General features: G+C 40.1%; 1 protein-coding gene across 2 annotated transcripts; it reads left to right on the forward strand.

Moving 5' to 3' along the window:
- Window positions 1-25843, forward strand: col21a1 (collagen, type XXI, alpha 1). Of its 2 annotated transcripts, XM_056395613.1 has the most exons (29): window positions 1-152; window positions 5546-5673; window positions 5876-6436; window positions 6635-6800; window positions 6901-7129; window positions 7888-8058; window positions 9484-9561; window positions 10540-10623; window positions 11798-11860; window positions 12289-12342; window positions 12428-12481; window positions 12592-12645; window positions 16435-16488; window positions 16593-16646; window positions 16724-16777; window positions 17146-17199; window positions 18803-18847; window positions 18947-19000; window positions 19090-19143; window positions 20127-20180; window positions 20392-20463; window positions 20881-20916; window positions 21641-21685; window positions 22720-22752; window positions 22842-22988; window positions 23126-23180; window positions 23276-23467; window positions 23546-23623; window positions 23791-25843. In XM_056395613.1, exons 2-29 carry the CDS (start codon window positions 5577-5579, stop codon window positions 23976-23978), a joined length of 2880 nt encoding a protein of 959 aa, XP_056251588.1. In that variant the 5' UTR covers window positions 1-152; window positions 5546-5576; the 3' UTR covers window positions 23979-25843. The 2 variants fall into 2 exon arrangements, with proteins under 2 accessions (XP_056251588.1, XP_056251589.1); XM_056395614.1 differs by lacking the exons at window positions 23546-23623; window positions 23791-25843 and having other exon boundaries at window positions 22846-22988; window positions 23276-23451.
- The last annotated feature ends 532 nt before the right edge of the window (window positions 25844-26375 follow it).

Here is a 26375-nt window from a genome sequence, read left to right on the forward strand (position 1 = left end):
TGCTGGAAAGGGCAGGCTTTCATTCAGCAGAGAAACATGTGCACTTCTCCCCATATTCAGTTTCTGTAAACCTGGGGCTGTGAACAGTATTGATCACTGGCTCTCAATGAGAGGATTAACAGGAATTCACACAAGGGCTTGGACGCTTACCGGTAACTTTTTGCTTACTTTGGGTGATTTTTGCGAGGCAACATGCTGTATTTCTGAAATTTAGAGATGCTGTTTTGCGTTTTGCAGGTTTTGTTCATGCATATAGATGCAACAATCATATTTCTTCAACTAGCAGACAGCTAACTCATGTGTAACATTCCAGGAGGCTGTTTTTGATTGTTAAAGTCAACCTGTTGGGGCTGATTTTCGTGGATTTAATTTATTTTCAGTGTGTCTTGTGTTTTGATGTGCAGATTAGTAGCAGTTTAGCACTGTGTCAACATTTTCTTCAGTGTCCTTACCTTGTGTGCTGCAGCAGTTGCATATTGAAGACATTAAGCTCAGTTATCAGTCCCTTGTTTGTGCTACTGTCATGCAAAGAATGAATGGAATCATCTCAAGAATTTTCCTGGCCATTTCACATGTCGTAAATGGATATTTCTTACATATTTCCTGCACGTTGGATAGCGCACCACAACTTTGCATGCATTGTGCTCATGCAGTTTTTGAAGATGTGAAAATTGCATGCATATGAAGAACAATAATCTTTGTGACTAGAGAAGAAAATATGAGGCATCTGAAAGTGGACATGTTGGCTAAAAAGCAATAATACCCCTGTGATTTAACATTTTACAAGACATTATTTAACTGTGTGGATTAGTTGAACAGATTGCTATGGAAGGGCTTGGCTTTCCCTTGTTGCTTGAAGAATTTGGCAGCAATAAATCCCCCCGATCTTGGCAACTGCTGTTCACGCTGAACAGCAGTTGTTGTTTCTGGAATGGAACAACTTCCTTTTGCCAAATTCACAACAGATAACTATAGCTTTAGCGGTTCACGTGGAGTTAATGACTGCTGTTGCATTACATAAACTACAGGTACAAAACAAATAGAAAAGTCTGTTGCATTTTTTTTCCTTCTGGGCTCAATAATTCAAGCACAAAATCTGTGGTCTGACACCGTGATTAAAATCTGTTTGATGACTCAGTGTCGCCCACCCTGAACAAGTGAAATCTTATCTGGTGAAATGTGAGATTTCATTTGTTCAGCAGCTTCTTCAACAGCACATCCAGCTGGAACTAAACTATCACGAAACTCAAAGTCTCAAACGTTTAATCTTATTAACTCTGCAGAGTATTGCGACAAACAACAGGCTCAACCCCAGAATTACTGTCATGTTGTAGATATTTCCACAATAAGTTTGCACAGTTAAATATTCTACATACCAACCAAGTGTGCAAGTGTCTGTGCTGGTGCAATAAAATCACAGATCACTGGGGTCTGGTACTAACCTACAACACGAGTGCACCTGTTAATTCTACTACATTATGCATGCATTCCAACTCTGAGCATTATATCACGGCACGTGTAATGTTGCGAGTTTATTCCTGGATGGAGGCTGCTTCCCTTCATCACGACTACATGTGTTTGGTCACTGTCCACAGCCGGAATTTCACTGTCTGATGGTGTAAATGAATTCCATGTGGCCCGAGCAGAGGTGTAGAAATACTCAGTTTGGGGAAAGTCAGTTGAGGGGAAAGTCATTCTGGCTGGACGCTGCCAATGAGGGGGTTTTCCAGCAGCCTCCTCCAGCTCTCTAGTGGGGAAAAATTCTGAAGGAAAACGGCTTCCAGCTTAACGCCTCCTTCGACTGTGTTACTTCAACGCCGAGTTTACACGGTGGAAAAATGCAGTCACGTTAAAGAGTGTGACCCCCTCTTTGGCTGCATAGAAATAAAAGCATTCGGGAGGCCAGAGGTTACATCCTGGCCAGTGTTTTGTTGACCTTCACATGCTGCAATCAGAAACAGCTATGAATAAGGTGTATGGTCAGTTCCTTCCTATCAAATTCCTTCCACAAGTCTTGTTTCGTATACTGTATGCAGCATATCTGGTCTTCATTTGCAACTGCTTCCTTTTAGGATGTCAGCAGTTTCTTTCTTACATGTGCTGGAAAATACTGTAAAAGATAATTGAAGAGAGCAGCAACAGAAACAACATGCGATCAGATGTCTGCTGTCTGCTGACGTGCAACTCTCTAGCTGCAAATGCAAATAAGACTCAATCTTTTCATTGCCTTCCCTGGTTCTTGATGTCCCTCTTCATCTCTGACTCCATGAGCATGACCACAACCATCATTATACTCCACCGTAATGCTACATGTTGTTTTGCAGAACAAGGAATGATGTTAGTGTTCAGCTGTTACTGAGATAAACTTGCGAAATGCAGTAATTAGCATGTTTGTAACATGCTATTGTTTTGTACATGACATTAATTGATGTTAAAGTACAAACTCTGCATTTTGTCACATGCATTGATGCGTTCAAATCCGAGTGGGATTTGTTTGCCATTTCTGAGTTAGTGGCAATTTTAAAATTTCGAACAGACTGGAAAAGAACAGATTTGGTAAATGACCCTCCTGCGTTTGTGTGAACAAGACTTGATAGCGGCTCTGTGGGGCTGCTTTGAGTGAAATGCTAACATGCTGGCAATGCTCATTATGAGCGTTTTTTTTTTTTACCTCGATCGCCCTCATAGCTTGGCTTATTAGCATGCTAACATTTGTGTTTAAATCATGCAGTCCCTGGACAAATTTCAATTTTGACCTCATGATGGCGCTAGATGAAAAGTCAGAGTACCACCAAAGTCCACCAAGGCACAACATGGATATCTTCACCAACTTCCGCAGCAATATATTATAAAACAGTGTTGAGATATATATCAGAGTTGGATAAACAAGGCCTGTGGTGTTGTCAGTGGAGTGAGGAAGTGGCATTCTGTCTCATAGCGACAGCCAATGGTGGTTTCCTTTAACTGCAATCAAGGTGTTTCAGCAGCTACATTTTGAAAAAGCAAATGATTTCTTTTCTTTTTTTTTTTTACTGATCGAGCACCAGATCAGGAAAGTACCCACATGCCTTATTTTTAAGTGCCTTGACTAATTACCTGTTCTGTCATTGAACTTGTAGTCAGGATAGATCAGATGTTCTGATATGATATTGCCATATCAGCTCCTGTGTTTGGAAATCTTTGTTTTGAATCTCTTCAGTGTAGGTGAGGCGTTTCAACAGTCAACCATACAGCACAGATGTTGTTACGCAGGTGTAGAGTGGGGAGCCTCAGGGCTGAGTACAACGAAATCATTATGGATTGAGTCAATTAGTCAGGTAAAAAAAAACATAATGGTTCTAGGGCAAAACATGAGCACAAGCATTGCTGTTTCAGCAGAACTGTCTCTGTTGATGAATTGGGTGCAAAAATGGCAGCAAACCAAAAGGGATTAATCACATGTACAAACTGTTTAGCAGCTAACATCTTCCCTAAATATCAGTTTCCAATATGTTCAGACAAGCTAGTGTTTTGAAACATTTCACTAGGGTGTAAAATAATCTTACTCCAAGAATGACACACCTGGTGACATAACAACTGGAAGTGCTTCAGCAGCATGTGCCAGTAAACTGGTTAAAATTACTTCATGTGCTGATGAGAAGGAAGGTATTACAATTGGTTTTATCCATGTGGGAGGAAAAGTGTAGGAGTGAAGCTTTTCTGGGCAGGCGTATTGCTTCTGGGCCAAGGGTGGGCAGGGAGTGACAAATGGCAGCAGATTTGAGGAAACAGCTGATAATCCCACAGGAAACAGTGAGCACTGTTTTAAGGGTAGTTGTGGTCAGAGGTTCAGTGACTTGTTTATTTAGTAAAGCTGACAGTGCCATGTGAGGATGTGCTAGATGAGGCTTGAAAGGAAAATGCTTAGGTGTACTGAGGCCAGATTGGAAAGATAGAGTGCGCCGCATGGAGGATGGATGCATGAGTTTTGAGTATAATTTAGTGGTTAGAAAGTGAATTAGGGATTTGTGTATGGCAGTGTCTGTGGAAGCAGTTGGAGGGAGGAAGTGAATATAGGGAAAAGCAAACATGGGCTAATGGGATTTGCACTTGAGAGCCGCAGTGACATGTAACCATATTCAGGTTAGGTGGCCACTGAGTAGTACTGTCTCTTTAATGGTCCTCAAATTGCATGGTGTCCTGTATGGTTTCCTCTTGTGGTTTAGTACAATAAGGAAAACAGTATGAATCATGTATTGGTGTATCATGTGATTACACATTAAGGGTGCCTGATGCCTACATTGGAAAAGTGTCAAAACCAAAGGTCCCCACAAATAAATAGCATTTAACTTAGAATTCAAAGTTGTTTTTATACATAAAGTTAATCAAAGAACTATGTGTAATGTCACGTAATGTCAATGATGATCCAACCCTGCAGGTCGCCTCAGCTCTACAGAGCTTTTTACCGTCTTTCACCTCATTGTTTTGGCTGCAGATAGACAAAGTTAGTGATTATCTGTTGAACATGGTGTGACCTAAGAGCCAAATATTCGTCTCAGGCATGGGTACAGAGCAAAAACAGTTCTGAGAAGAGCGTGAATATTGGAATAACATTTACTAAGTGGACAGTAATATGACTCCAAATGAGTAGCTACATGTACTCATTACTGTAAGCTAGTATATTGTACTCCTAATCAGAACACAAGCACTCATTTGGATAACAGTTTAGTCGGCTGGATGTTAAAATAACTAAACAAACTGTTTGCTAACACGTTCGCCGTATTAACTTTGCGAGGCGATAATGTGTCAGTGTCGTTGCACTGCCCCCAAGTGGCCAAAAAAACAAACAAATCAAATAATACAGTTTTAAGAAAGTATATGTATATTTTATACCTGTAAGTACTTAAACAATTTTGTTCTTTCTTAGATTTATTGTTTTGTATCTTTCTCCATTATTTTGACATTTAGCCGCCATTTCCCAGGACACCAGGACATGAACTGCTGAGTCATAAAACCTAAGCCAAAAGTAATTAGTAACACTAAAAATTCGTATAGAACATGTACGAGAATGAGTCATAACAATGCTTCCTGTGTGGATGTGTGCACGGATTCCTGCTGTCATGCTTGAGTCATGCATATTCTTACAAAGCTTAGTGAAATCACCTTCATCTAACACTCAGTTGGAGTTGACTGCATCATCCAGAGAGACAACATGAGCTCAATGCACAAAAGCTGCTAATTTGCATGTGTATACAACGCTTGAATCATTTATTGTTTGATTTAATTCATATAATGCATCTCACAGAACCTTTTTTTTTTATCACTTATATGTGAAATTGCAGGTAGTGGGGTAGTTTTGTGTGATAGGGTTTTGAGCTTTAAGTCTATGGTGAGGTTAGGAGCCAAAACAAATGGCAATCAAACATCTCAGTAATGGAAAAACACTAGTCTGGGACATTAACTTCTGTCAATGCAAAAATAACTCAGAGACCATGTGTCACAATGCTTGCATTGTCCTTTTTCTTTTTCCCTGCAATACAAAGCATGTTTTTCCCTTTCCCCTTAGGTGCACAATTGGAACTTGGTACTGCTGCATAATGGGTTACAAAGCGACATCCATGCATTGTGTCTTAAGATGCCTGTGCTTCATGCTTCTCCATTTGTTTAGTGCAGCTCAAGATGAAGACATAAGAAGTAAGAGTGCTTCTGTCTTCATTTTCTCACACTTTGTTATGCTTGTTGTCCATACATTAAAAACTGTCAAATGCATACAAATGGCAAAGGTGATTTCATGTACCGTAAATGCATTTTATTTTAATGTATTCCGTCAAACTAGATGTGATTTACTGAAACCATTATTAGACACTGCTAATTGTTTATTTCCTGTCTGCTTCAGGTTGTAGGACCGCACCTTGTGATTTGGTCTTTATTCTAGATGGCTCATGGAGTGTTGAAGACGTCAATTTTGAATTAGTGAAGCGATGGCTTGTCAATATAACGACAAGCTTCAACATCGGACAGAAGTTTACCCAGGTTGGAGTCGTCCAGTACAGCGATGACCCTGTTTTAGAAATACCTCTGGGGAAGTACTCCTCTAACAAAGACCTCATCAAAGCGATGGAGTCCATTGAGTACATGGGGGGAAACACAAGGACAGGCACAGCCATTAAGTTTGCTACAGAAAAACTGTTTGGCCTCTCTGAGCGTGGCCCACAAGGCATTTCCAGAATTGCTGTTGTCCTCACAGATGGGAAGTCTCAAGATGAGGTTTTGAAAGCAGCAGAGGCAGCAAGGAAAAAAGGAGTAATTCTGTTTGCAATTGGTGTTGGGTCAGAGACAGAAGAGGCCGAGTTGAGGGACATTGCGAACAGGCCATTTTCAACTTACGTCTTCTCTGTCGAGGACTACAAAGCTATTTCCAAGATCATACAGGTCATACGACAGAAACTGTGCGAAGGTAAGTAACTGATGGTCAGTGTCTGCAGCTGAAAGTGTTTTTCAGCTCAGGTATCAAATATCACTTTCATGACAGTATCAGTGGCATCTATTCAGCTCAGACGACTCCATTTGTCATTCTGCCTCCCATCCTTCTTTCCATTATGTGTTTTACTCCTTTTGTCACTATGTTTGTCTGTTTCCCTGTTTTCTCTTGCAGAGACTGTTTGCCCGGCAAGAATTTCTGTCGATTCCCGTGATGAGAAGGGTTTTGATATTCTGTTACATTTAAACTTGGCCAAAAAAGCAAGGAAGACACAAGGGGCGTATTACGGCTCGAGGGCCTACGAAGTGACGTCTCGTGATGACTTGAGTGCAACTACACGGTAACCATCTTGCTTTCATATTTCCTTCATCATCGTCGTCAGTGTATGCAAAGTTGATTTCCTTTTTTTAAATGAAATTTTTTTGTATTTGTTCATTCAGCACTCTGTTCCCGGATGGCCTGCCTCCATCGTACGTTTTCGTGGCCACACTGAGGTATAAAGGATCTGTAGCGATTGAAGAGTGGGACCTGTGGAGAGTACAGACGCGTGATGGGAAACCGCAGATGGCGGTGACTCTAAATGGGATGGACAACACCGTCATGTTCACCACAACCAGTGAAGCGCCGAGTGGAACGCAAACGGTTACATTCTCACAGCAGACAGCCAGGGTAACATGGCCCCGTGCACTTTCACTTTTAAAATACTTTTGCACACGAAGACAGTTTACGCATCGCAGGTGTGACTACACAGACTGTGTGCGAAAACATATGTACAATGTGGCTTTGTCAACAACAAAATCACCCTGATGACGTCATCAGGATTTTCTCTGCTTGGGCTCGGGAAAGTCTGTGTTACAAATTGCGAGTCAAATCAGAAGACACTACCAAGATGCATTATGGGAAATGTAGGATCCAACATTTCTGAAGCTTAACTCCTACTAGAAAATAAAAGTTATTAATATCCTCGCCTTCTACTGCTTGGATTTTGACAATCCTTATTTGAACGTGTCTCTTGTGAGTCAATATTTAATTGCTGGGATACATCTTTAACAGTCTGATCGATTCTCAGCATGAATGCTCGTAACTTGTCCAAGTGAAAACACACTCATACTATATGACACAGGTAATTAATGTGAAGTACATTTCTGCAGTCAAGCTGCCCTCATTGGGGTAAAACAGTTGCCTGTTCTATTAATTATTTTATACAACCCTGGCAGAAACAGTTTAAAATCAGCGCACCTCCAAGGTTTAGGCATTTTCTTTCAGCCACACATAACGCTTGTTATGTAACCAGTACACCCTAATCGTACACACCCTTTTCCTTTCAATGTTTTCTGTTTTATTGTTTATTTTTTTCGGAACATTTCCAGGGTGTACCATTGTAATAATGACTACCATTTCCTATTGTTTCCCAATGACTACATAAGCTGTTTGACGAGAAATGGCACCAGCTGCGGCTGCTGGTCACGGAGGAGGATGTTACTCTTTATGTCGATGACCTGGAAATAGAAACCCTATCCTTGGACCCCCCTGTTGGCATTTTCATCAATGGAAAAACCCAAATTGGAAAATATGTGAAAAAGGAAACAACAGTGCCAGTAAGTTTATCAGTATAATCATAAACTGCATGTTGTTTGGTCCCCAGAGAAGTAACCCAGCAGTGCGTCAACTTGACTATAGAAGGAGGTTTAATGAGTAGCTGATATATGATTTAAAAAGCATCACACAGCACTGCAAGGTTTATTGCTGCCTCCTCAGAGACATGCTAAACTCCGTGGATAATAAATCCTTGGCAAAAAAAGAGCCCTTTTTTTCCACAAGGGCTTATTAATCTTTGTTTTATTTGTCTCATTTGGCATAATTTGCGCCAAAAATGCTGTATTTGTAATAAATCATTATTGTGCTGTGGTGCAATTTGCTCTGCAGAAGGCTGTATAGTGTGAACTTCAAACATTGAAATAAATACATCCCTGCAAACATAATATAACAGTTATGTGATGGTACAGTTATGTTAAAGTTCTGCACAATACATCCTTTTAATTCTAATTGTCAGCGTGATATATTATGAAACAATGAAACAATAGCACAAATTGACCCTTTAAAACACCTCAGACACATGTGCAAGCAATTAGGGAGCTTTGGCATCGTTGCATTTGTGGCATTGATGACGGTGAATGAAATACATGTAAAAATAAATTAAAATCAAAGAATGAAAGCCTTGGTTTATCTAGCGGCGGAGAGGGTCTGTGCAGAAAATCCTTTGTTTGAAAAGAAGGAAATAAAGAATATAATTCATTCATGACTGTTACATCTCCTGTGTCAGCCAGTATGTTGACACACCATTATGGCTGTGAGTATCAACATGAACACAGTTTGGCAGTGAATGTTATTGTGTGTACTGACCCGCAAAGTGAATGTACTTATGTAAGACAAACACATTTGTAATTGGAAACAGATTTTTTTGTAACTGGACCCTTAAAAATACACTGTGATTACCACAAGGCAATTTTAAACAACACTAGATTAGTGTGAACCATCAGACCAAACCATACATTGTTATCATGTTTAAAACAAGTAACAAGACACAAACTATATCCTTTTAGAATGACAATCATGCAGTCGCCCTAATGTTTTCATGCGGCTGGAAATAATAAAAATCATATGTGATAGTCATCTCTTCTGCTCACGTGGTAACCGAAGTGAAACGCTCGATGTGCTGGCACCATTTTACCACCAACATCAAAAACTACCAAATATTGGATGATTGTGCAGAACACGTCCAACCACTGAGGGAGGTCTGGCAACATGTAGCTGCTAAATGCCCAGTGAGGGCACTTACAATAGCAATTTCAATTCATTAGTGGCGAAACACTGATAAAACTCAACTAAATGTTGCAAAATTACCCCATATTACAATTTGTTTGTTTTGTTAGCTTGTTTCGAGTCTCCACTGGGGGTTGTATGTTTCACGATATGTTCTTATTCTTCTTCTTCTTCTTCTTCTTTTTTTAAATTTTCTTTAGTTTGAAATTCAGAAACTCCGTATCTACTGTGACCCCGAGCAGAATAACCGAGAGACTGCATGTGAAATACCTGGAGTTGTAAGTACAAATGTCTGCTAGGCTCTTTTTTTTTTCTTTTCAGTCCAAAAGCAACAAAGATGACTTATTCTCACCTACTTCACACCTTATCCAGCTACATCTGTTTCTGCTCTGAAACGCACTGCACTGGTGCAGCCAGTCCTTTCATCATCAGTTCCCTCCACACCTCATACTGCAGGGCATGAAATGAAGCTTTCTTGCTTTATATTTCACCAGTACAGTGTGCTGTATCATTGTGTGCTGAAGGTGTAAACTCAGCATATTCATTTTTAAGCCACATCTGTTTATGCATAAAATAATTTGTTGAGGAGGGAGGACCGCATTGGCTAAGCTTCAAACACACTTCACTCAGTGTTTTTTTCTCTGTCTGCTGGCGATAAATGTGTTTGTGAAGCAGTGGCCCATTGTTGTGTTGGCCTGGAAATTGCTCTAACCACAAATCCGGTGCCAAATTACTGTTTTTAATGTGAAGCCGTTGGATAAAAATATCAAAAGAGACAAGATGAGAAGCCTAAAATGACAAAAGCTTGCCAAGCACCGCTGCTTCTCTCCTCTCTTTGTGTGCTTTTCAATGGTTTATTTGTAATGGAATCTCCAAGTTCACTTATCAATTTCCGTTTGAATGGAGGCTCCAACTTCTGGCAAAGACTCACAACATTTGAAAAAGATTCATTGCTCATATTCAAATACAAGTGAATGAAGCAGATTATATATATGAGTATAAAAATGTCCTGTTTTTCTCGTTACAACTCTTAAAAATGTGTGATTTGCCGTTTACTTCTGTTTTTCTATCATTTTAAGTTGGATATCTCTGAGTTTTGAAATACTGGTTTGATAAAACGAGACATTTTGAGGCATGAAATCAGGTTTTAGAAAATTGTAATGAGCTTTTTTAATCGATTAATCAAGAAAATAATTAATCAGTAATGAAAATAATGAAAATTGTACACAATGCCCAGTTATGCTTGTTCATTACAGTGCTCCAACAGTCCTGATTACACTGAACCCACCCAAGAACCATGTGTTTGTCCTCCCGGACCCCCTGGACTTCCAGGAATGAAGGTCGGCTGATCTCTTTCCTCTCCTTATTTGTCTTGTGTCATGTTGTTCTTTCATATATCGAATAAGAAAATATTGCCACACTGAAACCCACATCACACAACACTTGGATATTAGACAGTAGATCTTGTTCCTGCTTCAGCACACCCCGGTGTTCAGACAACTGGTTAAATATTTACTTTAGACAGTGGTGGTCTGTCGAGATTGAACAAGAGAAAAATTGCTTAATCTTTAACAGTGTCGGTTTGTGTGTAAACTCGGGAATGACAAAGAGACCAAATGGCTTCTGTTCTGGGACACAGAGCACACACTCTCTCTTTCTTACAGCTTAGCTATGAGGAAAACTGCGCAGAATTCCCCAGCGATGTCTAAATCCTGCTCCCTGTGTCAGATAATTATGTGATGAGCACATGAGGTTGCACTTTACCGATAGGTCAAATCCAACTGTCATTACAGCCTGTAAACGCAGACTTCCTTCATGCCAGAAACAGCGCTGTGTGGGAGGTTTCAGAACTTTCATCTCTTAAATAAACAATTACCTGCTGAAAATGTACAGTTTTACCAATTGTGCATGCACCAAATAGCCTCTTTTCTCCACTTAGGCAAATTGAGGCTTTCCATTGCGAGTGACTCACAATTAGTCTTGTAAGATCTTGTTGTACTGTACTGCTCGCTGGAAACAAACCAGACCACTGCTCAAGATAAACACCGGCTAGAATGGAAAATTACCAAACTAAGGAATAAACCCTGCATCTCCGTCTTTATTGATCACAGGGCATCAACCAAATAATAGCAGCCCCGGTCATAAAAGCCTTTACACAAGGACCTCAGAGAGATATAACCTTAGCAACAAAACTCTTTGTTAATAAGTAAATAAAACCTACATGGTTTCAGGCGTGTTTGTGTTTATAAGGTCAATGCTATGCTTTTACTACATTTACTAATAGATCAAAAATGCTGGGGCCATTGCTGGCTCGCAGATGTTCCTTATAACCCCACAGAGTGCCCGAGAGCATCTTACATGAGATGGTTTATAGATAAAATAAATCAACACTCTACGCTTGAGAAAGCACGCTGTTACCAGAGATGCATTAAATTGATTAATTCATGCTGCTTTGATTGAAAAGTTGTTTTAGTTACGTTTGACTAAGTTACCTCATTTTACCTCTTTTTATAGGGAGAACAAGGAAACACGGGCAACCCCGGTCAGCCTGGACCTACTGGTGCTGATGGTAAGCCTGTGAGTACTACATAGTTCAATATACAAACATACAGTACATAACTGCCAACAGCACTGTCGCAGCAGCTTCCACAGCGACCCATTTGAGTTAATGTAGCCATTAGGTCATGACAATTTCTGCTTGTTAATTCTATGTGGTCAGGACTGCAACAGAATGCTCGAACACAGCGGTGAATATGCCTATTTGCTTATTTTTCCAACGGGTAAATAAAAAAAACATGTCTGATTATAGCAATAGTGGCAGCACAGTGGTGATTTTGTGTGATGAAAACCAACCAAAAGTGAACCACATGTTCTATAGCTTGATCAAAAACGAAGAGAAAGAATCTGCCCCGAAGCCCAGACTCACTCAGAGAACATGCACACAGCTGGATTCAAATGTTTAACCAAGTGTTTGTTTCTCCCATCCTGTTTTGGTCTGATTTAAGGGTATCCCTGGCGTTAGAGGGAGTCCAGGGCTGCCGGGTCCACCAGGAGTAGAGGTGAAGAAAATGTCACTTATTCAGTATTATTAAATTCAGTAGAAATAGAAAATTTAAAGCTGGTTTCTTTTGTTTCCTCTGCCAGGGGCTGCGAGGGCCAGACGGGTACAAAGGGGAGCAAGGGAGGCCCGGTGTTTCGGTAGGAACGTCAAAAACACATTTGTGGCACAATGTGTTTCATTGTCATTCTGTAGTTCTAATTTGTGACAACTTAAAACCAATTTTGTGATACAATACCTGTACTTTCAGGGGGAGAGGGGAATGCCTGGATTACCAGGACCGCATGGACAACCAGGAGAGAAGGTGGTGATATTCATTACTCAAATGTGCCTATTCAACATTGTTACGATGATCTTGCTTTAGATGCTTTTTTTTTTTTTTTTCCAGAATATCCTCTAGGGGATGTTGTTTAAGTCAGGCAATAGATTGTATTGACTGATCAAAGCTGAAAGAATGCGGCCGTTAAAAAGTACAAAACACACACTGAATTGTCAGGGTATATCTTCTTTTTTTATGAGATCAAATGTAGGATTAACAGGAAATCCCTGCTAGACACATCAACTTGAACCATTTGAACATTGTTGCATCAATCAGAAAGAAACCATATGTTATGAGTATAAAGCCAGATCCGTTGGGAGAGTCAAAAATACAACCTCTATACTGTGGGACGAGAGCGCTGTGCAGAGAGAGCATGAGGGCCGTCAGAGACTTCTTAAACGTGTTCATATTTCCTGACTTTTGTTCTGCCCTTTTCCTCAGTAAGCTCAAACACTCTGACTTTCTTTGCTACTTTTATAGGGAACCACAGGTGTCTCTGTTTTCCCTTGTTGCCTTGTGTTTTTCCCCTCACTTGCATCTAGTCTTTGCTCCTTCGCCTCCCAATTGCAGTATGATCTGAAGTGGACATGCCAGGAAGAGATGAATCAATGTTACTGTCATGTGAATCGATAATGTAAATCAAGGCAACATAAGATCCTGGAGAGTCTAACAAAACAGATCCCACAGAGAGGACTGTATGTCCTGAACTGCAGGCCAATCAGTTAGAAATAAAACACTGTAATCCAGTGAGACCGACCTGGCTGCAGTGCACATCACCTGCTCCAGTATTCCCTTATATTGTTTGGGAGAAGATATACTGTATGCATCAACAGATCCAAGTAAAATGTATTTTAGTCTTCTTTTACCAGATGAAAACCTAAGAGCTCAGGTCTAGATGACAGCCAAACAAAGCCTACAGTAAGTGGTGCCTCGGCTGCATAACTGTCCAGTCACACAGCGGTGGAAACACACAAGCAGGTGGTGCTGTGTGTTGCCAGCAGCTGTCATGATATGTATACTAACACCAGCCACAGGGACAAACCGCCTGTGAGCTGAAATGCGTCAGAACCAATCCAAACAAAAGAGGACTGAGTCTCTCTAGAACTTTTCTGTTGCTCTGATCACACTGACGTTCATCTGAGCAACATTACACACAATAATGCCTCATTATTTTGAGGTACAGTGAAGTAATGCATCCTCCCCAGATTGCATCACCCCTGTCATATCATCCTACCTTGTAATCAGTGCGACCACAGGACGACCCCCTGCCAGTTGGCTGCAGTGCAGAGCAATTCAAGCAGTTAATGTCATTTTGAAAATAGTCTCAGCTGGCTGCAGACACGTGTCCGCACCTGGAGCGAATCCTTCTGTACCATCTGTCCCATTATTAGAGTTTCACTCTCAGGTCCAGGATGTATCAATTTAGGTTTTTATTAGTGTTTGGACTGTCCTCATAACTGTCTTTGATTCAGTCAAATTCTTTGGGTTTTGGGTATACAAAAACACAAAGAGAGAGAGAGACCACAATGGGGGACTGCATTTCTAAAGATCAGGTGGATTTACTGTATTTTTTTTCCCCATTTCCACTTACAATTAACACATAAAAGGACTGTGGATTTTACTGGTCTATCAAAGAGCTCTTTTAAAATCCCATAATTAGACATCTAATTAGTGTAATGGTCTGAGGCATGAATGATGAGATGAGCGACTAGATGGGGCAATGAAAGTGATTTTCCATCACTTACATGGCAAAAAAGGACGGCTGCCAAAATCGGCTACAGGGCAAGTTCGGAAAAGCCCTGGTTGAATTTGCTTCAGTGAATAGGTAAAATATTCACAGTACTGTAGATAAAAGGTAGCTATTTTCTGACACCACTAGTCAAATATAGTCAATTTGAATTCAAAGTAATAAAAATCTAAGAGCAGGAAACACATCAATAAAACGGCACTTTACGTGTCTGACAATATATGGAAAATATATGAAACAGTAAAGAAACTTCTGCTTAAAGTTTTTCTTCGCCAAGGAGTCTAGGAAACTGAATTTGTCTGGGTCAAAAGGTTTTTGCACTCCCCGGAAAGATAAAGAGCCTCCATGCAACAGAAAACAATCTCTGAAGACCAAGATGTGTTTGATGAGCAGGAAGCCACTTCTTTTAAAGTTAGAGGGAATCCTCATCAAGCTGAGTGTAAGATTTTCTTTGGTTACAAACTTACAAACTACAACATCCCAAATTGGTCCCATATTGTAAAGACCACCAAAGGGTGTAGCCTCATTTTCCTGGCACAGGCTCTAGAGAATGGAAACATGAGATCTTTACTAAATTAAGTCAGAAGTACATAATTCAAGATCACAAGAGGAAGGAGGACTGTTAAGGCACTTCGCCAAAAGAACTAGCTATGTTTGTGTATTCACAGTCTGTGATACTTGCTGATGACCACAGTCATTCATCACCTCTGAAGGAACATCTTACAGCTAATTATGTGGGCATCCAGTCCGTGCTATTGATCTCTGTAGTTTACTACCTCTGCCAAAGAGGTTACGTTTTCACCCGTGTCTGTTTATTTGTCAGCAAGATGAAGCAGAAATCACTGAACCGATTGGAACTGAACTTGGTGGAGGGATGGGGCGTGGGCCAGGGAAGAACCCATAAAACTTTGGGGAAGATCCGCATCATTTACTACGAATTTGAATTTTTCTCTCTGAAGTCAATTTAAGTTAATATTGACTATGGCAGACGTCTGCTCACACTTAGTGCCCTTCTAGTTAACACTGTAGATACATTGTCGGTATTCATTTTGACAGAGATCAATGTTTCCAATTGGAAACCTCAGAGCTCAGCTTGGGGGGTGAACATACCTGAGAAAGGTTCTTATCCCATCTTTCCTGCACACCTGGGATGTAAGAACACACCAGTCACTGCGTACACTACTTATGCTAGCACCCTATCCACGTTTTATCACTCACTGCAGCGTGAAGACAAATGAAGCACAAAGCCCTACCATTTGGCTTCCATGTTTGTGTCTTTACTGCCCCGGCTGCAGCACGGCCACTCAGTGGCACCCTGAGCCTCTGAGTCCCCTCACCACGGTTAGTTTGTTTTGGCAATCAGATCTGCCGTGACGGCCACAGATGGACTGATTTTTTAATATGTTTTGATACCAATGACTACAATGTCTTTTTATATACAGACTATTTTTGCAAATGAGGCCACAATAAAAATTATGTCAGATTCTGCAGCCAGCAATAAACACGTCATTTGGTTGTATGCTGAACAATGATTTATCTCTCCGTCAGCTGATTAGCATACATTTGAATGCTGGAATGTAAAACTGGAGAAAAACAAATGATTTAATGTCCAACCTTGTTCCAAAAATCAGGATTTTTTTTATTCGGAAGATACTGAAAATACAGTGACGCATCATTCCCTTAAGTTTTGGCAATGTCAAACAAACACTTAACATTTAGTTCTAGGTCAACCAGTGCAGTTTTTTAAATGCCAGAACGACGCAGTGAAACACGTCACTTGCTTAAGCTTCAGTCCAAAAAGTTGTTTAATTCATTGTCTCTCCCAGAAAAACCGCTACTGACTAATGTCAGACACTGACTGCATATGTGTGACCATGTGGGCTTTACAACGGGTCTATGATGTGCTCTCGTCACACACTGTGCAACTTGAACCTCCTGACCTGACCTGGAATTGTTTCGCTTACTACATCTATTAGAAACATGAGTGGCACGTCTAATGATCATTTAAATCTTGTTGCTTTTCTCAGGGCTCTACAGGATCCCCAGGAACTACAGGGTTACCTGGGAAAACTGGCCAAGTGGTAAGGGCGCAGACAATCCTAAAGGCTAAAACAACAATCACTGTCTCTGAACAATGACACAAGAAAAAGGAACAACTTTAACATGGATGGCATGATGTTTTCAGGGGGAAAAAGGAAGTTTAGGACCTCCTGGGCCTCCTGGTTATCAAGGAAAATCTGTATGTATAAAATAATTCATAATCACATCCAGAGCTTTTGTGCTGATTCTGTGTAACATCCTTTTCTCTGATTTCAGGGCCCACCTGGCAGAGATGGAAAGGATGGATTTCCGGGGGGACCTGGTCAAAAGGTCTGGTGTTTTGACAGCAATGTGTAGTTACATCACAAAGCTCATTCAGGGATTAGGAAAATAATAGAAGCACGTGATTGGCTGAATGTGCACAGTCTTAAAAGACTTAACTGTTCCCAAAAATTGTGCTGTTGATGTTTGGCAACCATGGAAATTGAGTCATTCAGTGCTGGTGTCCCCTTTGTCTTTTTTTACAAGCTCTATTTGACAATTTTAGCAAACATCAAGGGTTTTCGTAGATGTCTTTTTTAATAAATCCAACATGACATGTAAAATGATGTTAATGTGTCAAATAAAGGGCTCACAACTAGAAATCTGAATGAAAATTGAATGTATTAATAATATTTTTGTTTCTCTACCATATTAAGGGAGAAGCAGGGGCCAGTGGCATTCCTGGCACCGATGGAAGGGAAGGCCATCCTGTGAGTCGTAAACACAGATATTACTCAGTGTACTTGTTCAGTGTTTTCTAGGTTGCTAGTGCCCTTAGTGTTGTCTTACATTTTACCACTTGGACCCCTAGCAATTAAGGATTTGATGCAAAATCTGATGCAAATTGTGCATGAATACAATTTGAAATAGACTGTCATATTGCCTTAAGGTTTATACTTTTCACTGAGGCGTTTTAAAACAAGAAAAGTTGAACTTTATGCGTGTGGTCCTTTATATCATGGTTCACAGAATTTGTCACAGACAAATGCAATAAATTATAGCTGACATGTAATAATCTAACAGAATTGTGAAATAGATGCATAATGTTTTTTACCATAGCAAGACTGTGTGTTAACATATTGTCAGCAGTACAGAGAGCACCCCTCACAGGCAGTAAATTAGGGGTATTTCCCCTGTAGTTCATCCCAGGATAACCCTGTTATGTAACAAGCAGGCTCGGCCTATAATCTAAGGCAGTGAAAGTAACTCATCGAGGGAATGCTGTGGCGCTCTGGCAAATCTGTTTTAGGAAGAAAGTGTTTCAACTGGGCAGCCACCCCACTGATCATGATTATAAGTGTCGTCCAAAAGTTTGAGATGGGTCTACAAAAGATGAGTCAGTTACTCCACAAGGCTGTAGGCCATTTTTCCCCACCAGAACAATAGAGTTAGCGATGTATCCAGGGAGACAGGATTAGTACTGTACTTCCTCAAGTTAAAACAAGATGAAGTTAGCACTCGAGTGTGGGCCCCAATACGGGGGATTTCTTCACCTATAGGTTGAGTGTGAGCGTCTGGGTGGCTCTATCTATATTTCTGTCTCTCTGCCTGCCTGTCTAATCCATTCACTATGCACATGTGTTTCTCAAACTTTTGTGTGAGGCAACCACTAAGCATCTGCAAGCGTTTATCTCAGAAGAAAATAACTAAAACAAAAAACTAAAGAGGCTTTCCAAGGCACTTTTGCTGCGTATGTTGAACCGAATAAACTTTAAATGTATTTATAAATCAGTATCTGCTGTTTTACTTTTTCCGCAAGTGCAATTTAAACAGCATACTATGTTTTGTCTTATTGCATCTATCAGCAAACAAAACATATGCACAGCCCACTTGCAACACATATGGTTCATCCAAGAATCCTACAGTTTACACGTCGATTAAACTTTAGACAGTACTCCACTCGTGCAGAGAGCGCTGCAGTTTAGTCTGGGAAATGAATTGAAATATTCTTTTTTTTTATTGGAGTGATTATATTTACAAAATATAACTGGGGAGTGTACGATTTTGGCAGACATTTCCTGGTGCAACGAGACCAGCTCGAATGGTTGCTTTTATTGAGCAACTGGCTACAGTCGTTATTGACACAATGAAGTAATTATTTCAGAACTGTGAAAGGAAGTAAACTGGAACGTGTGTTTAGTACCAGTTTAGAAACATTACTCGAGAAAAATTAGGAACATTACTAAGAACTGAATAGACAAAAAGTAGCATTACAAACAATTCCATGTAATGTTGCCGTTTTTTTTTTTTTTTCTTTGGTATTCTTAAATTTACTGATGTGCATTACATTATAATGTGTTTCCATGCTGTCAGGGTTTACCTGGATTACCGGGAACCACAGGCCTGGATGGACAAAAGGTAAACAAGTTGCCAAACAGATGTGCAAAAGACACTGATCAGTGATTTATTTTACTTGTTGTTTGTGGTAACATTCAGCTGACATGATTCTCATTTAAGGGGGAAGTTGGTGCGCCTGGACCAAGGGGCTTCACAGGATCGACTGGATCGCCTGTAAGTTAACAGCTGACTGTTTATGCACAAGTTCAGTGCACATCGATGTGTTAATATTGAATGTGAGGAGTTTCTTCACTCTCCTGCAGGGTGAGATGGGTTTACCTGGTGCACCTGGTTCAAAAGGACAAATTGGACCCAAGGTAATAATTTTTGCATGTTAGAAAATTCCCTTTGAGCCTCTTCAGACTGCTGTATTGTTAGTGATGCAAAGCTATAATGAAGAGAGCAAAAATAATGACAGACTTTCATCTTACCAGCAGACATCAAAAAGATTTAATACAGTCTTTAAAAAGGATAAACTGTTCACTAAATACAATGTGAATTTATCCCTACATCCCCGGGGCTGTGAGCGCACTGGCTCAAACTCTGACCTAGAAAATTCAACACTGCAGAACAACAAGCTGCAGGCCAAGCCATGTTATGATTTAAGTTGACTCTAAGCAGAGTGTAGTACAGTCAACCTGCCAAGCCTTATGTCGTCCAGCCTATACGCTGCAGTGCATAGTGTCATTAGTTTGGGTAAGATTAAATCTTTGCAGCTTTCTTGAAATACATAGAAAGCTGCTTGGGTCAGCAGCATTACATGTTTTGTTTGGTCACTGTTTTTCTAAAATACACTTTAGAACAAGTAACGACCTCTTGGCCACACTGGCAGTGCTAAATTAAGCGATGATCCGATCGTACTGCTTTCGTCAGTGGAATTTTAGTGGAAATGTAAGCAGTCTGGGCTTGTCTGGTCTGGACGTTCTGTCTCCTAATCACTTTTCATTAGCTGATCTGCCTTTAACAAGCCAATGTGTATTGGTAAATGGCACACAAGTGAAAACCTAGTTTATGGACAGGCAGGCAAAACTTTGATTTTATGGCTGAGCTTCAGACTGCAATTACTGAGGCTTGTTCAACTGGAAAAGAAAGCATTCGACTAGACACAATTAAACATCAAACTGCCATATCCCAAAACCTCATGAAGGTATGCTTAAGTTACTGCACCCATCAAGGAAAATGAATTATGATAAGAAAGTGAAAATACCAACTGCACTGCGGTCAGTGATTTGATGTCGTTTGGATGTTATTTCACTGTATGTTTTCTGTAACATGAGACATGTTTTATTTCTCAATCAAGGGGAATAAGGGTGAAAGTGGAAGTCCAGGTACACGAGGAACACCAGGGCCTGCGGTATGTTTCCGTTTAAAGAATCTAATATGAACCAGGTGGATTTATCTCTGACTTCAAATACTGTGTTGAATCAATAAAAGTGTGAGTGAATAAACATGTATTTATCTACAATGTAACAAAAAATATTTTTGGTTTTTATGTCATGTAACAGTATAAACATAAAGATTGTTCTTGTTTTTAATGATTGGTGTTTACATTGATGCTTTTAAAGGGGAGTGCAGGGGAACCAGGGAGCGCAGGTCAGCCGGGGCACCCAGGCATACCAGGCATGAAGGGCACCAAGGTATTTATACTGTGATATTTTATGCTGTGATATGTGATTTATAATAATAATTGTTTGCTGGTCAGGGTTAACCCAGTCTGGTCAAACAGGAAACTTACAGTATTTCCACTGATATTTAATCATAAATGTTCGTTTGCCTGAAATGCCAGTTGTCAGCTCTCATATCAGCAACCAGCTAACACCGCAATATTTTTTTAGGCAATAACTCTTATAGTTTTTCAAAGCAATTTCATAGCCACATGTTATTTTCGCACATTAACAAAATATGTTTAGATAAGCCAGAAGTCTTTACTGTGATATAAAGTAGAAGGATGTATTCTGGCACTATAGTTTTCTATAAATCATGTGGAACTTGTGGCTGTTTTCCTGCTGCAAAACATCTATAAAAGTATAAGCCATGTCTTTATTTCTTACCAGGGACAAAGGGGAAATCCAGGTGAAAGCGGAGAGATGGTAAGTTATTACCCTGCCATCAACCCTTAATTGGTCACACAAGCAGATGGTGGAATGATCCTATTGACCTCTGTGCTGCTAATCTAAAATAATAACTAATATTTAGCGGTTGAGAGCACACATCTTCAGCTTTAAATAAATATGAGTGTCACTTGGATTAAAATAGACTTGGTTCCTAAAGAAATCGTCACCACTGGAGCTTCAAATCGAATCATTTTTTTGTGAGCTTGTAGTCAATGCCGTCTGTAATGGTGAACCCCTATTAGTGGAGGAATATATTGTCTTTAATTCATTTAGTATAGAAATCATTTTATTCCAGTGGAAATAAAGCCTGAATTATCATGTACTGGGTTTGGAAAACTATCATGTGTCAGCTATATTTTGTCTTTTTGGAAGTACAGCTGGTTATTTGCTGTGACTTCCATCATGGTTTTTCTCCATTACACCACACTGGATCAATTTCATGTCATGAAAAGAAAATCAACTCTGGAATGCAACAAGGAAGTGCAATCATATTTATGTAATCAAATCTAATGGGTGTTAATGTGCTACATTTAAACCACATTAACACCCATAAACACTTCTATAGAAATACATCTACAGTCATGAACGGATATTTGAATCTTCAGTACAGCACTATATGCTGCACAAGCGGTATAGACTGATGTGTGAAACACTGATTTCATGTGCTTTTGTGACCGTACTCGAATTATTTTCTCACCAGGGATTGAGAGGAGAAAAAGGAGAGCCTGGTCGGCCAGGGAATCATGTGAGTTTGTTTTGATGTTGTATGATGACGTCGTATGACGCACGCACAAAACCAATTTGGATCCAAAAAGAAAAAATGACTAACATATTTATTTTGTTCAAATATTTTTGCTTTTTTTTATAATGATGTGCAAGTTTCTAGTTTATGAAAATTGGTGTGTCATGGTCCAAAGTACTGAGTGCATTAGTGAGATTCAACTGAACTTGGGCAATGTATTCATTATACAATATAGTCATTACCTTCACCAGGGATGTTATCTCTCTATTTGTCTGATGAATAGCAGAATACCTAAAAACTGGTCAACAGATTTAAATGGAATTTATTGGAAAAGTAAATCATGGGCCAGGGAAGAAATAATTTCTAAAGGTCTTGAGAGTCGATAGTGCCACCATGTGGCAATTTATAAAGCACTTTAAAAAATAAAATTTTCACTTGAAACTCCTGAGCTATGAAATTTTGCAAAATTCTTGTTTTCCTGGATCCCTCGGTCCAGTACAAATCTGCTTTACCCATAAAGGCCACACACTCTTTCTGTGACCTATATTATTATTTTCCATTCTAAATGCAAACATTTTTTGATAAGTTCTATGAATTTTGTGCAGTCTTCACTAAAATTAGTGTTAGATCATTTGTGTTTGATGCTCCATCCATTCCTACAATGTGCTGCCAAGTTCTTAGAGGCCTATCTGTCATAAATTCCCATCATGAAAACGGTGTGTAACACGGTCCTGTTTCAAAGTGATCCTGCAGAGATCTGATGCTGTTTAGTCCATAGGTGGTGCTACAGCAACATGATGACTTTAGCTGGTCATAACTCAGCAGTCATAATTCTGACTTATTCCACATTTTACAATATTTGTGCCTAATATTTCCATTATTTCAACATTATCCTACAATCACCATGAATACCTGTCATTGTGCATTCAGATAAAGATATAAATGCAGATTTTTCATTTAAAATAACATATTTTAGGATTGTTTCTCAGTGCTTTCTGTTGTGGTTTTTAATGACTTCTTGTGACTTTGATTGACAGGGTTCCACTGGTTCAACAGGACTAAAAGGAGAGGTATGTTAAGCTGAATACATGAATTACTGCACATCCATTTAACCTGAATTGTCATACTATTGCTAACACTGGGCTTGTATTTTTGCCAGAAAGGGACAGCAGGGGATCTGGGGCAAAGAGGTCAAGAGGGTCAAGCGGGACGGCCTGGACAGCCTGGTCAGTCAGGCCCAACTGGCCCCCGAGGGCTGCAGGGGGACACTGGTCTACCTGGTCCACCTGGACCTGAAGGAAGATCTGTACGTGTGATACACATTGTGTTAACAGTGTTACTGTCGATAATATTTTGTTTTATCATGATGTCACGTCTGAGATTGACTGAAATAATTGCATAGACATTGACTGGAGAACCATGTGATCTGATCCTTTATTACAGGCAAGTGAAATGTCAGACAATCACATTCGGCAAATTTGCAGAGACATTCTTCAGAGTGAGTATCATCACAGACTGACGGATATGTTGAATGATATGTTTCTCTGTGTTTTCACAACACATCTGAAATCTTGTCATTGTCAATCATCCTAGCTGAGCTGCCTTTATTGTTGCTGAGCAACCAGCAGAGTAGCTGCACCAGGTGCCAAAGCCGGACTGGATCTCCCGGCCTTCCGGGTCCAGCTGGGCCCCAGGGACTAAGGGGTCTTCCTGGACTTAGTGGCTCCAGGGGACAGCCAGGCCACCCTGGTCGACCAGGGCACCCTGGTGTGAACGGGCTCAAAGGTAAAGCCAAGTCAAGTCAACAGTGTGTTATTAAAAGTATTTTGTTGGATGTTCTAACAAGGACATTTGTGTTTGCAGGAGAACCAGGTTTCCAGGGTGAGAAGGGGAGCCCTGGTCGAACCATGATTGGAGACCAAGGGCCACCTGGGCCTCCAGGTAAATAAAGTGGCTAATTATTAATTATTATTATATTATATTAATTTATCATTCAGTTTATTTAGTGAAAACCATGTGGAAGCTAGTTTGATGAGGTTCTGAAATTTAATGTCTCCTTTTATGTACCATTCCTTTGAACTGATGGCTTAGTACTTTTATCTCCTCAGGTCCAATGGGTCCCCAGGGGTACAGTAAACCAGGTCCTCCAGGTAAGCCTGGCCAGCCTGGTGTAAATGGAGCAGAGGGTAAAAGTGGTAATCCTGGCATCCCTGGCCAGCCTGGGGTGTGTGATCCATCCATGTGCTATGGTAGCATGATGAGGAGGGATTCTTACAGCAAAGGGCCAAACTATTGATGTAATGCAGCGCCACTGCAGGCACCAGTCTAGAGCTGATGTGGAACAAACAGCCATTCTCAGGAAGATCTCATCTTTACAGTTGTCTCTGTCGTGGAAACAAAACGGACCTCTTCTAACACCTTGTATGTGATCTCAGACAGTCAACAGAACTAGATCCTTTCACATTTTCTCCATTGGTAGTCTGTATTATTATTCAGATGTCTTTGAACATGCTTTGAGGTTTTAATGGCGTTAAGAGAATTAGAAATTGGCTCCGTTTAATACCTCTAGTCTGATCACCTTGAGCTCATGTACTACATCTATGTCTGGGTCTCCCTCTGGACAGTACAGCTGGTACATTTTCCCGTATTGCCGTTTGGTGTTGCTTTGTTGCATGTTGCTGTCTAAATCTTCACAGCACATTGAGTGGGTGCTAAATCTAAACTTTAAAAAAAAAAAAAAACACAACTTCTATAATCTATACATTCCATCTTCAGTGATTTCACCATAAATTATGTCAGGAATTGGCATGTTTCAGCACAAAACTGTGAGTTTGATTTCCTGTAGCTGATTATGAGCTGCTGTAAGCCTGTGTTCCTAAAACATCCAGTTTGACTGTTAAGCACTTAACTCTTTATGAAAACCTTTTACAACAGTGTATCATCCAAGATAAATGAATACCCCCCACTCCCCATTACATACAATACCAGTTCATTCACGTGTCATTTTATTCCAATTTAGAAGAAAAATGTTTAAAGTTTCGCCATCTAAGAACATGCTGACATTTTAGTTTGAAATTTTGTCATCTATGTTCCAGACGCTTACCTTTCATTACTGTAGCAGGTATTTTATTGTTATTTATGAAAGAGTCATAGCTGTGTATTTCAGCAGTGACATGTCTTAAGCATCATTGTAATTTTATTTTGTGTTTAGGTGACTTTTGTATGAAACTTTCAATCTTTTTTTCTTTCTTTTTTGTTTTTTTTTTTTTTTTTTACTAGAATTAAAACATCTTAATGATTTGTGAACTCAGTTTGTCCTCTGCTTTGGGTTTTAAGTTTCAAGTTTATTTCAGGACATCATCACATCATCAATATCATCTCTCTCTCTCTCTCTCTCTCCTGGAAATTTTGGGGTGTGGTGTGTGCTGTGAGATGTTTTCCATTTTGACTGCAGCATCAAAAAAGGATGAAGTGTGATGGCTGTGGAACAAAAAGAAAGAGAGAGAGGGAGAGAGATCATCACCTGGGTCTTCAACTAAGGACACCGCATTAGGAAACTTGGATACAAGTGCAGAAAGTTTGTGTGGGCGGTGTGTGTGTGTGTGTGTGTGTGTGTGTGTGTGTGTGTGTGTGTGTGTGAGAGAGAGAGAGAGAGAGAGAGAGAGAGAGAGACTTAGGTAGTGGGTTTGTACACTAGATGGCGCCATGTGGTAATACTCAGGATGTCTAGGAGTTACTTTACCTAAGTAGGAGCTTCATTTTTTTTTTTCACTTTGGACAGCAGCCACCCATCACATGGAAACCTCTGATTATTTATGTTTTTAATTATCCCAGTACACTTCAACACACTGTTTACTTCATGCTCCTCTGTCAATGGAGCTTTCTGCATAAAGGCTATTTGCCTTGAATGAACTTTTATATACTCAAAGTAAGTTTTTGCTCTGTGGGGAGTTTATGTAGCCTAATTATAAAGATGGAAATCATGGGAGGATGTAGAGACATGCAACGGGAATGTGGTTCCTCATACTGATTTTACATTATCCTTATCAATCTTTGTGGTGTTTTTATCTCCACCCTTCTCCGTTGGGATTGTACTGTACAGCACATTGCAAGCAGGCCCACATGTTTGTTATTGTATTTAATAAACTATATTTTACAGCACCCCAGTGGATCGTGGTCGAGCCTTGTGCAGCATTACAAACACAGGATCCTTGTTGCTGTCGCTGAACGCAGCTGAGCCCTCTCCAATAAGCACGCGGACTTCAATAAGTTGAGGTGATTAAAAGGCTCTGTCATTAGTCTTTCACTCGTTAAGACGGGGCTCTCGGATTTCAAGTGTCTCCTTTTACACTCCAGAGCCGCCACATTCATCATGGGACACGGGCTGAAGTTTTATTGCGGCCGCTAGAGGTGGATGCAATAACAAAAGTTGAGTGGGATGGACTCAGAGGGCAACTAGTCCCCAGTAGGCTCCACTCTCTCAGGGTTCAAAAAAAAAAGAAAAAAAAAAAAAGAAAGAAAAAAAAAAGAAAAATGCGAGCCGGGGCATAAGTCGAGAGCTGGTCTCTGTCTCTCATTTTTGACACAGTTCAACACATTTCATCCACTTGGAAACTCCGGGTTATCCCTCGACGATTATGGGCGTACCTACGTGCTTTTTCATCACAGAGGATTAAGGTGAGGGACGGGGTCA

This window comes from Seriola aureovittata, chromosome 14 (genome assembly GCF_021018895.1).
Source record: "Seriola aureovittata isolate HTS-2021-v1 ecotype China chromosome 14, ASM2101889v1, whole genome shotgun sequence".
Lineage (NCBI taxonomy): Eukaryota > Metazoa > Chordata > Actinopteri > Carangiformes > Carangidae > Seriola > Seriola aureovittata.

Coding starts and splice junctions, on each gene's coding strand:
- col21a1 (XM_056395613.1), top strand. CDS start 5,577: ATGGGTTACAAAGCGACATCCATGCATTGTGTCTTAAGATGCCTGTGC. Junction 7,130..7,887: donor TCTCACAGCAGACAGCCAGG/GTAACATGGCCC, acceptor TGACTACATAAG/CTGTTTGACGAGAAATGGCA. Junction 12,482..12,591: donor AAGGGAGGCCCGGTGTTTCG/GTAGGAACGTCA, acceptor CTGTACTTTCAG/GGGGAGAGGGGAATGCCTGG.